Consider the following 17,491-nt stretch of genomic DNA (forward strand, 5'->3'; position numbering starts at 1 on the left):
CTAGTATTGTTCTATTGCGAAAACTAATATTTGTAACCTACCATATTAGTCCTTCCCAAATAAAACTAACTATTTGTAACACGTAACCCATAGTTTGTGATTTATAACCTTTGGAATTTTGTCCAATATTTTAGTTTTTGAGAAATTCCCAAATAAAAAAAACATAAATTTGTATATACTTTCAAATCGTTCGAATCTTGAACTATTTATATGCCATAGTTCCAATGGGGGTGATTTTTACACCTCAAATATAAAAAACTTCTCAATTGGGTGCTAAACCGTAAATAGTGTATTAGCGAGAGATCAAGAGTTAAAATAACGAAAAACTTAAAAACACGCCAAACACACGTTTGAAGCAGAAATATCCACTTTTTATCGAAATAAAAAATAGCCGGACGTCCACCCATTCCGTCCGAAAAATCTTGAACCATATTTATATGCCCTAAATGGCACCTACGTGGAACCTAGGTAATGCCCTAAACCTGACTTTTCGATTGAGTGAATTTGAACCTGGGTCGCGTATTGTCGAAACCTCAAAACCTTTCTTTGCCAATGGCGACTGAGCTAGAAGAACTCCTTCAATTTCTTTCTTCCCCTTCTCCACAAGTAACTTCCATATTGCTCTCTTCTCTTGTCACTTTTCAACAAAAACCATGAAAAAGAACACATCTTTTATTGTCTTTCTTCTGTTGCTTTACTTTGTTAATTGAATTTCATTTTTATGTTTTTCCAGGTAAAGAAGGGAGCTGTTGATATAGTGAGAGATTTGACAGGTTCTGAAGATGGATTGCAAGCTCTTACGTACTATTCTCAGATTGTGTTTCCTTCACTGTCTTGTCTCTTGGCTGAAAATAAGGTGCCCATTTCATTCTGTAATTTCAGAATAATATATGTATGGGCTACTCAATTTTTTTCCTATGTTTCAGGAGATTTCAGAACCTGCAGCTCAAGCTCTTGTAAATCTATCTGAAAATTCGGAAATATCAAGAAAGATGATTGAAGTTGGTATAACTACAACTGCCATGGAAACATTATACAAGCAGCGAGATGCCAACATCAGCAGATTGATTGTTATGCTCCTACTTAATCTTACGCAGTTGGATGAGGGTGTCATGTCCCTACTGCAGGTATAACTCTGACCTTTATTTTCATCAGGCAAAACACAAGTGCAAATCTAATGAGTTCCGAAAAGATCGTTTTTTTTTCCCGCTAGTCCATTCTATGTTTGAATGTATGTGACTTGCCATTTTTTAGACTGAAGATGAGAAGATGCAAGGAGTCCATGTCATGAAGCTTGTGAGATCGTTTTGTACATCAAATGAAAAGGGAGGTCTGTGCTACTACTTCTTCTTGTCTTCAACTTTATTGCTAATCCTCTCCAACATGCCCCTAGATAATGTTATCATTACATTAAAATATAAATGTTATTTGGGGCTTGCACCTCTAGTTTGTAATCGATGTTTATTCCTTTATTGAAGAGTATTAGCTATGAAACTCCCCACATCTTTGTGATTAATTGTGTATATAATATTGCATACTAGTATGATGGTTAGTGATTTGCCCACAATAGATAATATTTAAAATGTCTAAGAATCAATTCAGATAAAATCCATGTAGCATGATGGTTATGGGTTAGTAGATAGTTCTACTAAGCGAGCGCGGTGTGTGTTCTCCTGGATTTGACTCACAACGTGAACCATATTCTTTAGTTGTTTTTAACTTATTAAACTTGATAATAATGATGAGGACAAAATGAAATAAAAAAATAAAAGAAAACACTTGCAGCAAGAATCGTATCCGCGACCATACACTGACGGAATGGCTGATGTAATCGGGTTGCAAACACTACTAATGCGATATAAAACTGACGTAACTAATTAAAAACAGCTTAAAACACGTATCTCGAGGTTGATCAGCACATATCTGCCATCCAATTGTGACAAAAATCGATCTGGACTGTTGTTTGTCTGTCTTTTCCTTTGTTGTATCTGAATGGGATATCTCATCCTACGAACTTTGACTTTATGATTATATATATACACACATCACATTTTACCGATCAAAAAAAAAAAAAAAAAAATCGATCTGGACCGTTATTTGTCTTAGGCTAAATGTAATTTTGTTCTGTAGTGCGAAAAAAAATCCCAAGCTTATTATATAGATGGCTAAACTAAAACTGTTTTCTGCTTTCAAAAGCGACTTGCTTTTCCGGCTAATATCAATTATGTCAATCCTGCACTTTCGCTAGTAATGTTTGTGTTTGAAATTCTTCAAATCTAGTATCTAATTCTGTCTCTATGATGGTTCTTCAAAGCATGCAGACTGATAGCTTATTTTGTAGGTAAAATCTTGATTTGAAACAGTTGTTTGAAATTCAAGTGCAACCTTGTAATTTTGGTCGGGGAAATGAGATATAAAGTAGTTAATGTCACACAGATTCACTTGGTACCCTTGGGGCCAGAGGCATTGGCCAAAACACAGATTTTGGACCAAGTTCCGAAGTTAGTCAGACATTCACGATTCACTGCATAAATTTTTATGTTGATTTAGATATATTTTTTGTACCATTGCTATCTCAATGATGTAGGAATGAGGTGTTTTGAAAACTTGAATAATTTTAGTAAAAATGAGTTAATTATATCAGGACAAATCTTACGAATTTTCAGTTTTGGGAACTCCTCGGAAGTTGAAAAAGTATTGGGTGCATGGAGCGTAATATTTCTCTTCGTAGCATCACTCTTCTACATCATATTATGCACCCAAATCTGTGTTACCAACAGTTGTTGACTTTATTACTGAAGCCTGCATTATATTTTTCTGCACTGGCTTGTAGCAGAGGATCCATTTGAACATGTAGGTTCCATACTTGTAAACATCTCAAGAGTGGAAGAAGGAAGAAAGTATATATTGGATCCTAAGCGAGGACTTCTGAAGCAAATCATCAGACAGTTCGATTCGACAAGTCTATTAAGAAAGAAAGGGGTATGCACATATCTACCTTGGTTAAATTTTATGTCTCTTAATAGGAAGTAAATGTATCCAAACCATGTTTCTGGGTTTTATTTGCGATCAAACTGTATCTGATTTACATTTTGCATGTCTAAGTTTTACAAAGTTTAAGTATACTAACTCTCAGTGCCTGTCATTTTTTTTTTTTATTGGTAAAATCAGGGATTATATTAATAATGAAATAAAACTATTACAAGAAGGATGAGATATCCTACAACTACAAGAAACAAAGGAAAGACTAAAAACATAAAGGATCATTCCATAGAAGACACGCCGTCCAATTCCTACTATACCCGATAAAGAAAGAAAAATGAAAATGAAAACAAAAGAAAGGTCGCTCCACAGAACACCTCCAACTCAGAACGTGAGTCCCATCTACACAAAAAAAAAAAAAAAATGCTCAGAGGGGATGTCTTGTGTCACCTCTTGCACCTTAGACCATAATGACCTCCTCCAAAGATGCCCCAACTCTCAATGCCTGTCACGCAAACAAAAGTACAAAACTATAAGAAACACTACAAACTAAACTTTTTATGTAGGAAGATTGGTAGCTTATTTCACAATATATAGGGTTCCCCATTGGTAGAGGCTTTTGAAAAGATTTCTCTCACTGGGCCATTAAGTGTGTCACCATGCAGTCATGCAGAGTTTGTCTATTTGGATTCTTTCCTGAAAGAGATATTGCCTGATCTCAACCATTATCTATTCTTTGAAAGGGCCTAGATATCATAAGAGTGATCTTTAGTTCCAAGTTTCCTATTAAATTCAACTGAAATGTGTACATAAAAGTTGCTTGTTGTTCTTGTAATGTGGACATGTGGTCTCAGTACCTAAAAGTTAACTTAGCACCTGAACGCTTTTTGTGCTCTTTGCTTGTTGTTCTTGACTACGCTCTTTGATTCCTATGACACTGGAATACTGGTGGTATCTTGTTCACTCTCTCCAATTTACTAGTTTACACCACGATCTTCTCAAGAACAACACATGCGCATTTAGGTAAGTAACATTCACAAGATACATCATTAAATTGCAGCAGGTAGACATGCATGTGGCAGAAATTTAATATATTGGGTATTGTATGCTGATGACTTTGTGCTGGTATGTTTAATTATCAAGTGTTCTCTTATGCTTAGTATATAATATTGTTTTAATGTTCATACAGGTTTGTGGGACCATCCGCAATTGTTGCTTTGAAGCAGACAATCAGCTTCAGAATTTGCTCTTGGTATCAGACTATCTTTGGCCAGCTCTACTTCTTCCTGTTGCCGGCAACAAGGTATATCCTTCCCTTCCTCGCAGAGTCAGACTCTCCCCTCCTATCTCAGAAGGGATTATTATGAAAATCTTGTGCATCATGGCTGAAAATCCATATTAGCATATACTTCAACTTGGTTAGTGTATCCTTGAATTATTTGTATTGGTAATATACCAGACTGGGGTCATTCTGCCAATCAAGTGTGTTTGTCGTACGGTATCACCGGGCAGTAAAGTGCGACTCATGCATCTGGGGTGTTATCACTTACATTTATTTAACCTTGAAGCTCTGACAATCTTTCATTTACTGGCTAAGTGCCGTGATATGCTTATCTTGTGCATTGATTAATCTGCACCCTTTAGAAAGTGTAGCAGTATGTTGCACCTGTAAGAAAACCATTTTTTTGCATCTCTGTAGTGATGAAGGTAGGCCATCAAAGACAATTTCATTATTGTTCTTCCACAGAGCAAGCATACCCCATACAACCCTTGGCAGCCCATAGGTGATTGATGAGAGTACTACCACTTCTAATTTCACCTAAGGCCTCTTTCAAACATTTACTAAAGCTCTACATTCATAAAGAAATGCAAATTACTTGTAGAACCTAATAGCATCAGAGCTAAAACCTCTCCAAAAATTTTCTCTAAAATAATAAATTAAGACTCACTATAATTTAAAAAACCAGAAAAACGTATTGTTTAAGAATGAAATTTTGTTCTCTGACAAATATATTCAAACCTCTAACTTTTATCCTAGACGACTTTCCAAAGAAATTGTAGTTCTATTTTTTTTTTTCAAAAAGCTATTTTCTTGATGGAACCATTGTATAAACCTTAATTAATCATTCTGCTGAAAGTATCCCCTCGACAAAAGTTCATTTTATTCATCTCAAGTCTCAGCTATGAACAAGTAAACTAAAAATTTGATATGTAGTTATTTAATATGTTGAAAGTTATTTGCTACTGATATTTTTACGTGCAATTTCCTTTTAAATGCTCTTAGATGTAATATACATATATAATGTGTGGAGGTATGGTCAGGTTTACAGTGAGCAAGACACATCAAAGATGCCTCCAGAGCTTGGGACTGCCCTCTCAATAGAACGGGAATCTGTAGATGATCCAGATATTCGGGTTCAAGCATTGGAAGCTTTATATTTAATTATATTACAGGTCAGATTAGGAATCACATCCACCCCTACCCACTTGCTAGTTGCTTTGTTATCTTATTCTACGTATATTTGTGGTTGAACGCTTGAACCCCTGACACAATAACACTAGGTTACATGGACACACCATATTTTTAAAAAAAATCCGTGTCGGATGCGTGTCCGTGTCGGACACATTTTGTATGTGATTTACCTCAACGTTTGGTAATTCGCCGTGTCAAACACTTCGTATCTGTGTCAATGTAACTTAGCAATAAAGAGAATATGACTTGGCTTTTAACTTCCAACCAATTTAAGGAAGCTAGTAGAACTCCTCTTGCATGTGCTGTTTAGCATATTACAATAATAAACATCTGATAGAGAAGATAATAAGAGTCAACTACCAAAGTAGGCACCATACTTGTATAGTTTTTATGTATTTTGCACTTGCGGCAATGTACTTTTTTTATCGTCAAAAAGTGATTGCATCTTCAAGCTTTTTTAAGTTATAGCATTTCGTGAATGTGCCCGTCCAATCTACATGAGAAACTGATGATGTATTTATGTGACTTTTTTTCCACCTGGGTGTCAAAGCTTAAGCCCATATTTTCAGCCAAAGTTATGCCATGTCAGCGATGCACGTGAGAGGCACATCTCAGTATACTTTGTGTCTTTGTGAGCCCAACTGAATATTGAATAAGCACAACAGAGTAGTGCAATTTTACAAAACTGAATTAGCCCATCTCGACTAAAGCCCTCTCCATCAGTTACCAAAGGAAATAAAAAAGCTTCTCCATATTTCCTTGATTGAGAAATCGACTTGAGTGGTTCATCAGGAGTAAAAAAAAAAAAAAGAGATAGAATAGAAATGGTAATAATAATAAAAATGACATTGCAAAGAGAGAGAATGATTTGGGGGGAAAATTTATACCTCTTAATACTCTAGTAATGGCCCCTTGTCCCCTTCCAAATAAAGATAAAATTTGCTTGCATTGTTGTGTGTGTGTGTTTTATAAATATTAAGCATAATGCCCTGTTTTAGGAGAGTGCCTAGGCCCCCCAAAATTCAGGGTAAATATCACTATTCCTCCCTAAACTGATTTGAACTCCTTACTGTCTTCTCCGTCCCCAATCCAGTTTGATTGAAACCAAAATCGAAACATGATCTTGGGTTAAGGATTTTGGTCCGGTTGGATTGGCAATGAAGGTTTAAATCAATTTGGGGAGGAGAGAAGGTGGCATACCTTTGGCTGAAAGAATGGGGTTACTCCATGAGAGCCGTATCATCAGTTTTTAACAGAGATTGGATGGCACACTGACGGAATGCTATAAGTGAAACGAATCTGCCAGTTTAAGCACATTTGAGCATCTTTCTTTTCACCTGCATACATTGCTAAGGTATCATTGCTTACATACAGTGCTATAGGAGAAGTATTTTTTGAACAGAATATAAGTGCTTTTTGAGCAGAATATAAGCGAAATGCACATTGAAGTATGTTGCCTATTTTTTCTAAATTAAAATAATAGACCAGCGTTCGTAAGACTGTATGGGCGTATGGCCTTTAGATTGTTCATCAAGAGTTTAACATCAACTTAAGATGACTCCATCAGCTGCTCTATTGAGTTCATTATGAGCATGCTTAGTTATAATAGCAGTCAGGTTATGAATATCGACAAAAGTATATTTACAATACCAAGTTGCTTCCTCCTGATTACAATGCCATAAGATCTTCACCATTAAGCATCACTTGGTAGTCTTAGCTGCTGCAGTCGTAGACCTTTGGAATTTTGATAGTCCAAAAGTTATTTTGTTTATCTATTGCTTTCACACCAATTGAACCTAGAGCTACCCTCCTTGCTAGTAACCTTGTAGACCAATCCACAATATGAAGTTGTAGACACTATTGTAGATTCAGGTTGCTATTTCTGTTTTGAAGCTGCCTCTGTTTGCTGCTCTGTTCCAGTGTTTTTCATATCAACTATAAGACTAGCTTGATGTAGTTCCTTCCCACTTGCTCCAATGCAGTAGAAAGTTATAGGAAGCTTCTGGTGCAATGTATGTAGAAGGGGAAAGCAGAGAGTGGATCATCTCTAATCTTCTAGCATGTGAGAAATCTATTCTTCCAATGAGATATCCAAGCAATTGGTCTTTCAATTAGAGGCTGAAAATCTCTAATTGTAATTCTAGAACTAACCAGAGGGCAGAGGCAACGCCATGTAGTTAACCACAGGGGTAACCAGATCACCTTTCCATTGTATCAGCAAGAACTTGTGCATTTTGAAGACTCATACCCCGGATAGCACTAGCGTGTGTTAATTCTTGCAAACAAGACTTAATAGCATTTATTGACTCACATTAACCTTTTCATAGTAAGCAAACATCATCAGCAAAAGGAATGTGAGAAATTTTGAGTTTTCCTGCAATTAGAGAGATAGGCAATCTTGAATTTTCGTTGAGGTGAGGACAACAAGAAGTCAACAACTACAAAACAGAACAGAGTTATGCTTACCTACTGGTTTTCTCTAATGCATAGAGTGCTAATGATATTCAGTAGGCATGGTTGTGATAATTCAGTTATTACATGATATTGCCACTGTCGTAATTATTATGTCTTCAAGTTTTGCATTTGCTATTTTTTTTTTCTTTTCTTTCTGTTGATAGTTAGAACCATATTTATCAAATCGTATTGTGTATCGTATGATACGCTTAAGATATAATTAAATGGATTCCTATGTGTTTGTGTGTAAGTTTCATCCATAAATAAAGTCTTTATCTTGTGTGATACTACTAGTGTATGTCTGTATGGTAAAAAATGCCACCATGTTCAACCTTTGGGCACAAATTAGTATTATAGATAAGGGGCTAAGCTAGCAATTACTTGAGTAGGTAAAAGTTGCTTTAGGTTATGGTTTATCGTAACTAAAACCTATTATGGCTTGACAAAGCTTAAAAAAGAGAAGAAAAAACTAAATGAATCTAAAAAACTCGTTTTACCATAAACGTTTTGGTTATTTCGTGTGTTTGAAGTGTATCGCCCCCATAAACGTTTTGGTTATTTCGTGTGTTTGAAGTGTATCGCCTGATACATCTTTTATCGTACAATACGGGTAGCATAACATTTTCAATACGTAGTGTGATACGTATTGTTTTACTGGTAAGATATGTATCGTGCTTACAATATTGATAAGTATGATTATAACTATATACCCTAAACCCACCCCTTAGATCCTTTATCCCTGGTGAAGGTGGGAGTGGAACCCAAGACCTCGGGCCCAACCTATCAAGTCTTAACCAGTAGGCTCATTGTACTTACAACTCTATCTATTATGTTCCAGGATGCAGGTCGAAGAGCTCTGTGGTCTGTCAATGGTCCAAGGGTTTTGCAACTTGGCTATGAAGATGAGGCAAATGGCAAAGTAATGGAAGCATATGAGCGAATTGGCTCCTTGGTATTGTCTTTTTTTGCACTATTTAGCCTCTTCTTGCAAATTTAAAAGCTTATTTAGGGTTCTCAGAAAGCTCACAGGTCAAATTCAGCAAGGGCTTACTGAAATAAAAAGTCGTATCAGTCTCAAATCTCAGGGTTCTTGGCATCTTGTAATGTACTAATCCTACTTAAACATGCTTCTTTAAGTCTCAAATTCATGATTTCTGGAGTTTAAACTTTTCTTGATTTTGGTCTGAGGTTGAACTCTTTAAAATCAGGAATTTGAGCTCCCCATAACCACCAAATTTCTTGTTGGGCAATGATAATTTGTATATGTTTTGTGACTTGAAAAGGATACAAACTCCAGAAGTTGAACTTAAGACTTTAGTAGTGAAACACTCAAGAGCTCAAAGAACTTAGTTACGACAGTCGCATTCCTCAGAACTTTGATTATGGAAATAAATATAGTCATATAACTTTGCTAAGATTTAATGAACTTTGGCCGTCTCTTCCGAGTGTTTATCGAAAAAAAAAAGTTTCTCTTCTGAGTTTGTGGCCTGAGAAACTAGGTGGGTAATAATTTCAATTGGGAAATTTAGTCTTTATTAATCTCGCCTGGTGAAAAATGGCAAGATATTTCATGCGGATTCCATTTCGTATTTATGTACCCCCATTACTTTTTTTATTATTGTAATTTCAGCTATAGACTTAATTTGTTTATGTACCTTCTCACCAGCTCATTCATGGCAATGACATGGAGGAGGCATCTTCAGAATCATCGAAGTAAAGTTGCGGTTTAGACAGGTATGCAATTTATACAAAAGTGGCCCAAAAGCTGAGAAAGCCAATCAGTTCACTGTTGAACCCGGTAAAGCTTCAGATGTCACATTTCGTTCAAGCTATGTGTCCCGAGTCTACAAAAGGTCCTTTTTTCCCCACTTTTTATGGGGTGTTTTTTTTTAGAAAAATTATTTTAATTACATTTAGAGAGAGGGGGAGTGCAGTACAATTAGCATTTTATTGCGAAATACTGACTAGGTCCAAAACTCCAAATTGTTACTGCATGATGGCGGAGGATAATAAATTACCAAGAATCCTTATACAACTGTATAAATTCATTATACAATTTTCTCCAAGATTCTCACACTCCCAGACAGGTGTTTCACAAGCTCTAGTTTGATGGCAGCCCTTTTAAATTTTATCATTTCTACTCTTTTAAGGTGTGGTTCGTATGTCACCTCCAGACAACTCTCGTCTCTTGACTACCAATATACTTCCATGAGAAAGGATTTCGATTCTCCTGTATGTCTTGAAAACAGATTCAAGGACTTTGCAGGTTGGGAAAACCCCCTAGTAAGAAGCTTATGATGTAGGATTCCTCTGAAAGTTATGTAGATGTAGATGTTACGGACTGCAAGATTAAGATAGGGAAAGATGCCACATAAAATTCCAGCTGAGAACCTCTATATAGAAATTTCTTGAACATAGGCACATAGCGTGTCCACAATATGTAGCCCAGTCGGAATCATTCGGATCAGAATGCAGGCCTAGCAAAATCTAAAGTAGCATTGGTCAGAGAGGAAGGAAGGGTCTCAAAACTAATATTCTCAAAACCCTCATAATCAATTTCTCATTCTGGTTAGGTTTAGAAGCAAGATTTCTAGTACGTGGCTGCAAGTACTAGAAGTTAGGAGGAGAGATTGTAAAAGCTAGGAATAAATGTGGAAAAGGTATATAATGATCAGACTTTAGGATTGAACGTCAAGCATAAGACAAGCAACTCTATGTGTAAAATCTGAGCATACTGGACATGTACTGCACATAAAGTCATAAACAAAGAAGACCGGTAGTTTTTGAGGTTTTCTTGCTAAGCTGATTCTGTAGACGTGGACATGTCTCCCTCAGACAACTCTCTTGTCTCTTGACTGCCAATATACTTCCAGGAGATTCTCCTGTATGTCTTGAAAACAGATTCAAGGACTTTGCATGTTGGGAAAACCCCCTAGTAAGAAGCTTATGATGTAGGATTCTTCTGAAAGTTATGGAGATGTAGATGTAGATGTAGATGTAGATGTTACAGACTGCAAAATTAAGATAGGGAAAGATGTCACATAAAATTCCTGCTGAGAACCTCTATATAGAAATTTCTTGAACATAGGGTGTACTAGATTTTGGACCGGGGCATATGTTCGGGATCTATTAAATATTTTGTGTGCTGAAAAGGCTTTACAAAATGTCTCATACAAATTTTCGAATCATAATATATTTTTATTGAAAATAAACCGAAATACGTTAATGAGCAGCAATTGTGGTGCATAAGTACTTAGAAACTAAGATATCAAATTGAGATAACCTCTTCACCTTGTGGCTTAGGATATTAATACATAATTTTCAAATAGAATTATCTTAAAGTCGATCTAGCTTGTATAATAATTTTCTTAGATTTATGGTGATTTAGCGGCAAATTTTCAAATCATAATATATTTTTGTTGAAAATAAACCGAAATACGTTAATGAGCAGCGATTATGGTGGCATAAGTATTTATAAACTAAGGAATTAAATTGAGATAACATATTCACTTTGTGGTTTAGGATATAAACTCGTAATTTTTAAATAGAATTATCTTAAACTCGATCTAGCTTTTATAATAGTTTTTTTTAGATTTATGATGCTTTAGCGGCAAATTTTCGAATTAGAATATATTTTTATTGAAAATAAACCGAAATACGTTAATGAGCAGCGATTATAGTGCATAAGTACTTGTAAACTAAGGAATCAAATTGAAATAGTCTCTTTATTTTGTGGTTTAGGATATTATTCCGTAATTTTCAAATGGAATTATCTTAAACTCGATCTAGCTTGTATAATAGTTTTATTAGATTTATGGTGATTTAGCGGTAAATCACCATCGCTCAGTTTACGTACTAATATGTACAAATCACTAAAACAGATTGATATATTGTTTCCATATTCGGCCTCAAAGAATACACTACTTCAATTTGAAAAGATTTATCACATGAACGTGTCCTACGAACAGGTGCCGTTATATTAAATTATTCTAAAAAATATTAGCAACTATGCATAGCTATGATATATGAAAATTATATTAATTACTCATTTAAATTTCTTGCATCACTCTCTATAAAAAGGAAGCATCAAACCTTGATAAAACTCATTGACTTCTTTTTATTGTTAGGTTTAACAATAGAAGTTTGATTGAAGTTTTGTGAGAATGCCCAATATGGCGAAGATAATATTGAAGCTACTTAAATAACAATGCATTCCCAATCACAATAAAAGAATTATAATAAACACTACTTAAAATGCAAAACTATATTTGTCGAGATATTTATTTCCTCTACATATAATACAAATATGTTTTAGGGTTATTAGTTCAATGCATTTGCATAAATTTTCTGATTTTTCATTAATTATTCTTTGAGGTTAGTTCAATGTAGTTGCATCAAGTTTCCGATTTTCCGTTAATTATTATTTGAGGTTAGTTCAGTGCAATTGCATCCACTTTATGATTTCTTTTTAGTTATTTATTAAGGTTAATTTAGTACAGTTGCATCCAGTTTTCGATATTTCGTTAATTAGTATTTGAGATTAGTTCATTGCATTTGCATCCAAGTTCCAATCTCTCGTTAATTACTCTTTGAGGTTAGTTAAATATATCTGCATCCAGTTTTTGATTTCCCGTTAGTTGTTTTTCTAGGTTAGTTCGATAGTTTACAATTTCTATACAGTTTGCATACATGTAAGAGTCTGTTTTTATAAACTCAATTTCGTTTTGGGTTCCTAATTACTCGTAATTACTTATGTGAGAAAGCTACAAAAATGGACATTTATTCCTTGAGATCAGTGCGATGCAGTTACATCCGACTTTCGATTTTCGGCTAGTTAACTATTTTTTGAGGTTATTTCAATGCATTTGTATCCAATTTCTGATTTCTCATTAGTTAATATTTGATTTTAGTTTAATAAAGTTGCATCCAGTTTTTGGTTTTCCGTTAATTATTCTTTGAGGTTAGTTCAATGCAGTTGTATCCAATTTCTGATTTTATATTAATTGTTATTTGAGGTTAGTTCAATGCATTTGCATCAAAATTCTGATTTTTCGTTAATTAGTTTTTTAGGTCGGTTCAATGCAGTTACATCAAAATTATAATTTCTTGTTAATTATTCATTTAGGTTAGTTCAATGCAGTTTCATATATTTTTTAATATTTCATTAATTAGTCTTTGAGATTACTTCATTGCATTTGGATCTAGTTTCCGATTTCTCGTTAATAACTCTTTAAGGTTAGTTCAATACATCTGCATCTAGTTTCTGATTTTTTATGCTTTGAGGTTAGTTCGATGCAATTATATCCGGTTTCTGATTTCCCGTTAATTATTCTTTGAGCTTATTTCAATGCATTTGCATTTAGTTTCCGATTTCCTACCAATTATTCTATAAGGTTAGTTCAATGCAATTGCATTCGGTTTTTGATTTTCTGTTAATTATTTTTTGAGTTTAGTTTAATGCATTTGCATCCAATTTCCTGTTTCCAATTAATTATTATTTGAGGTTTGTTTGATGTATTTGCATACCGTTTTCGATTTCCCGTTAAATATTTTTTAATGATTTGCATCTAATTTCTAATTTCCCTTTAGTTATTATCTGGCGTTAGTTTAATACAATTGCACCCATTTTCCGATTTCTAGTTAATTACTTTTTTAGTTTAGTTTATTGCATTTGCATAAAGTTTTCAATTTTCCGTTAATTACTTTTTGAGCTCAGTTATGTATTTGAATCCACTTTCCAATTTCTTTTTAATTATCCAATGTGGTGTGTAATATAAACTTCTACTGATCCATCTGTAGTGCCTTGCAAACATGACATAAAAAGTAAATTATGTTTGATTTACTATGTAGGATCATCAAAGATTATCCAGTTCCCGATTTCCCATTAATTATTCTTTAAATTATGCATGACTCACTATGTCATGTTTATCTACGAACGGGTATTGTTATATTAATTATTCTGAAAAATATTTGCAAATATACAGAATTATTATATATTAATAGGGTTATTTAGGGATTGGTCCTACTTATTTAGGGGTATTTAGGGATATGTCCTAAAATTATCGATTATTAGGCTTTAGTCCTACTTCTATCGATTGACCTTGAGTCAACTCGGTTGACCTTGGTCAACCCATTTTATAATAATATAATTTTCATTTTTTATGAAAATGGCCAAACTACCCTTCAGCGTGCTTCACATGTGACTTTATATTGGACCTTTGGAACACCAAGTTAAACAATAGACACGTGTCAAAAATCTAAAGCATTGATCCAATGGTCAAAATTAGAAACATTGATCCAAGGTATTTCCGCGAACTTAAATTCAAACTCTTTAATGGCGAAAAAGTAGGACTAAAACCTAATTAACTCAAATACGGGGAGGGTTAAATCCTAAAAACTAATTCTCTATAATTGAAAGATTTGAAGCTTCCATATCGCCATTGAAGAATTGAAACCTTAACCATTTATCTTCCAAATACACTCAACTTTACATCATCTATCTTCCATATCTCCTTCAAAGCCGTGGGTTGAATAAAGATCATGAGAAATAAGCTTTTGTATATACAAGAAAGTCCAATCACACTCAACTTTATAGTATTTACCTCACATGCCATCAGCCCACATCTATTAGAAAAGTTAAGGCCCACTTAACCAAGATCCGGCTGGTTCTAACCGACCCATTGATCATCTTCTCTACCCATATTTTCCACAACCCAATCTAGACATACCAACACCAAATTGACACCTCCAACAACACTTAAACAACAACCAATCACATTGAAACATCAAATCATAACCAAATCGCCATAAATTTTTGTTTTAGAGACCATTCTCTTGTCGTTGGTTAAGTACCCATATTCCAATATCTTGAAGATCTTGTTGCACAAAAGAAGTAGTAGGCGGTTGGCGGAACAAAGTGTTTGTACTATGTATCTTGTCACTAAAGGTGTTTGGAGATTGATCTATTGCTTGGTCATTGGATTACAGAATGTAAGGGGTTACAATCTTCTGTTCTTATATGGAGGGTAGTTTGGTCATTTTCATAAAAAATGAAAATTATATTATTATAAAATGGGTTGACCAAGGTCAACCGAGTTGACTCAAGGTCAATCGATAGAAGTAGGACTAAAGCCTAATAATCGATAATTTTAGGACATATCCCTAAATACCCCTAAATAAGTAGGACCAATCCCTAAATAAACCTCACTTAACTAAATTTCTTATTGATCACTCAACTAAATTTCTTATAACGTGAAAACCTCACTCTCTATTAAAAAAAAAGAACTCGCCTTTGATAAACCTTCAACTTTATTTTGTTGTTTAATAATAGAAGTTTAATTGAAGTTTTGTGACATTGCCTAATAAGGTGAAGTTCATATATATTGAAGCTACTTGAATAGCAAGGAGTTTCCAATCATACAGAAAGATATAAGATAAACACCATTTTAAATGCAAAATTATACTTATTGAGATATTCCCACAACATATAACTCAAGTATGTTTTGAGGTTAGTTCAATGAATTTGCATCCAATTTCCAATTCCTGTTATTTATTTTTTGATATTAGTTCAATGTCGTTGCATCCAGTTTCTTATTTCTCATTAATTATTCTTTTCAATTAGTTCAATACATTTGCATCTAATTTCCAATTTCTTGTTAATTGTTCTTTGAGGTCATTTTAATGCATTTGCATCTAATTTCTGATTTCTCGTTAATTATTATGTGAGATTAGTTTAATGCATTTGTATCTAGTTTTTTCTCGTTTCTTATTTGATAAAGTTGTATTTGCATTTAGTTTCCGATTTCCTGTTAATTATTGTTTGAGGTTAGTTCAATGAATTTGCATCCATTTTTCAATTTTCCGTTAATTATTTCCTGAGGTTACTTCAATGCATTTTTATCCAGTTTATTTTTTGAGATTTAGTACAGTTGCATCCAATTTCCGATTTCTCGTTAATTATTTTTTAAGATTAATTTCATGCATTTGCATCATGTTTCCAATTTATAATTAATTTTTCTTTGAGTTTAGTTCAATGCAGTTGCATCCAGTTTCCGACTTTCCGTTAATTTAATCTTTGAAGGTTAGCTCAATGCATTTGCATTTAGTTTCCGATTTTCCGACAATTATTTTTTTATGTTAGTTTGATGTATTTGCATCCAAGTTTTGATTTTCTGTTAATTATTCTTTGAGGTTAGTTTAATGCATTTGTATCCAGTTTTCGGTTTCTCATTAATTCTTTTTTGACATTAGTTTCATTCTGTATTATACATTTTTTAAAATATTTGTCATTATTGCTTTGCCGTTATTATTATTTTTTTCATTTTCTATTATATATTTTGTGATGTTATTTTTTGTATAATTATTTTTTACTGTGTTTTGAGGCCATGTTAAGGATATATTCGAAATAAGTCGGTGCTTTATCATAGACACTAAAATTGTATGATTTGTAATAGGGAATTAGTTTCTACAAATCTCCTATGTTTTACCAATTTTTTTTTATTTGATTAAATATATAAGAATTGGAACACTAAACATGTTTGATTCGTAATAGGAAATTATCTTTTACAAATTACCTATTTTTTAGCAATTTTTTTTTATTTAATCAAATATATAAGAATTACACTCAAACTCTCCAACTATAAGAATTAGAAATACACTCAAACTCTCCAAAGTGGTTCATGTACGTACGTGTGATTGTAAACTATTAGAAAAGACTATCTTTCATATTAGAGTGCCACATAGGAGAGAGAAAAAACTAACTCTCATATTAGAGTGCCACGTAAGAGAGAGAAAAATCTCACCTAGAACTCTCTGCTTTAGTATATAAATAGTAGATATGTAGCCCAGTCAGAGTCATACTTGCATTATGATTCGGATCAGAATGCAGGCCTAGCAAAATCAAAAGTAGCATTGGTCAGAGAGGAAGGGTCTCAAAACTAATATTCTCAAAATACTCATAATCAATTTCTCATTCTGGTTAGGTTTAAAGCAAGATTTCTAGTACGTAGCTGCAAGCAAGGCCCAAAATATCGCCGATATATCCGATATATTGGTACACCGATATCGATATTTCCGACATATATCCACCGAATATTGAACCCTTTTTTTCTGATATATATCGGAATTTCTAATATGAAACTTTATATCGCCGATATAATCGATATTTACGATATAATCGATATATATCGGTTGACTTTTTGACCAATTTTTAATATTGAAATTTCCGAAATATCCGATATATATCGGCGAGATATCCGATATATATATATTGAAGGATTAGAGAGTTTGGACTTTGGAATAAAGTGAAAAAGAAAAAGGTTGCTGCTTTAGCATCTCTTTTAGTCATTGAAAAAGGACTCCATTCAGTGAATGTCAGCAAACCCACTACTTCACAAAAAAAAAACATCTCTCCTCAACCTTCACACCAACTCATCACAGGATTCATAGATTCATAAACCAAAGCAGAAACCAAAGTCACAGCAATGAGTTTTTTCAGTTTTTTCAGCATAAACCAAACAGATTCAGTTTCTTCTAATTTTGAAGTAATGAGTATGAGTTCAGGGACACACGACTATGACAATG

General features: G+C 33.8%; 1 protein-coding gene across 2 annotated transcripts; it reads left to right on the plus strand.

The window, feature by feature from the left end:
- Positions 1-471: 471 nt before the first annotated feature.
- LOC147480417 (uncharacterized) lies at positions 472-9,944 on the plus strand. Of its 2 annotated transcripts, none has more exons than XM_086581202.1 (9): positions 472-606; positions 734-856; positions 927-1,127; positions 1,255-1,330; positions 2,837-2,982; positions 4,172-4,285; positions 5,305-5,436; positions 8,748-8,861; positions 9,576-9,944. In XM_086581202.1, exons 1-9 carry the CDS (start codon positions 553-555, stop codon positions 9,624-9,626), a joined length of 1,011 nt encoding a protein of 336 aa, XP_086437328.1. In that variant the 5' UTR covers positions 472-552; the 3' UTR covers positions 9,627-9,944. The 2 variants fall into 2 exon arrangements, with proteins under 2 accessions (XP_086437328.1, XP_086437327.1); XM_086581201.1 differs by having other exon boundaries at positions 478-606; positions 2,834-2,982.
- Positions 9,945-17,491: the final 7,547 nt, after the last annotated feature.

The sequence above is a fragment of the Coptis chinensis genome, chromosome 8 (genome assembly GCF_015680905.1).
Source record: "Coptis chinensis isolate HL-2020 chromosome 8, ASM1568090v1, whole genome shotgun sequence".
Classification (NCBI taxonomy): Eukaryota; Viridiplantae; Streptophyta; class Magnoliopsida; order Ranunculales; family Ranunculaceae; genus Coptis; species Coptis chinensis.

Excerpts from the sequence above, each read along its gene's own strand:
- LOC147480417 (XM_086581201.1), top strand. The coding sequence starts at position 553 with ATGGCGACTGAGCTAGAAGAACTCCTTCAATTTCTTTCTTCCCCTTCT. Across the intron at positions 857-926 it reads GTCTCTTGGCTGAAAATAAG|GAGATTTCAGAACCTGCAGC; the intron begins GTGCCCATTTCA and ends CCTATGTTTCAG. Across the intron at positions 1,128-1,254 it reads GTGTCATGTCCCTACTGCAG|ACTGAAGATGAGAAGATGCA; the intron begins GTATAACTCTGA and ends GCCATTTTTTAG.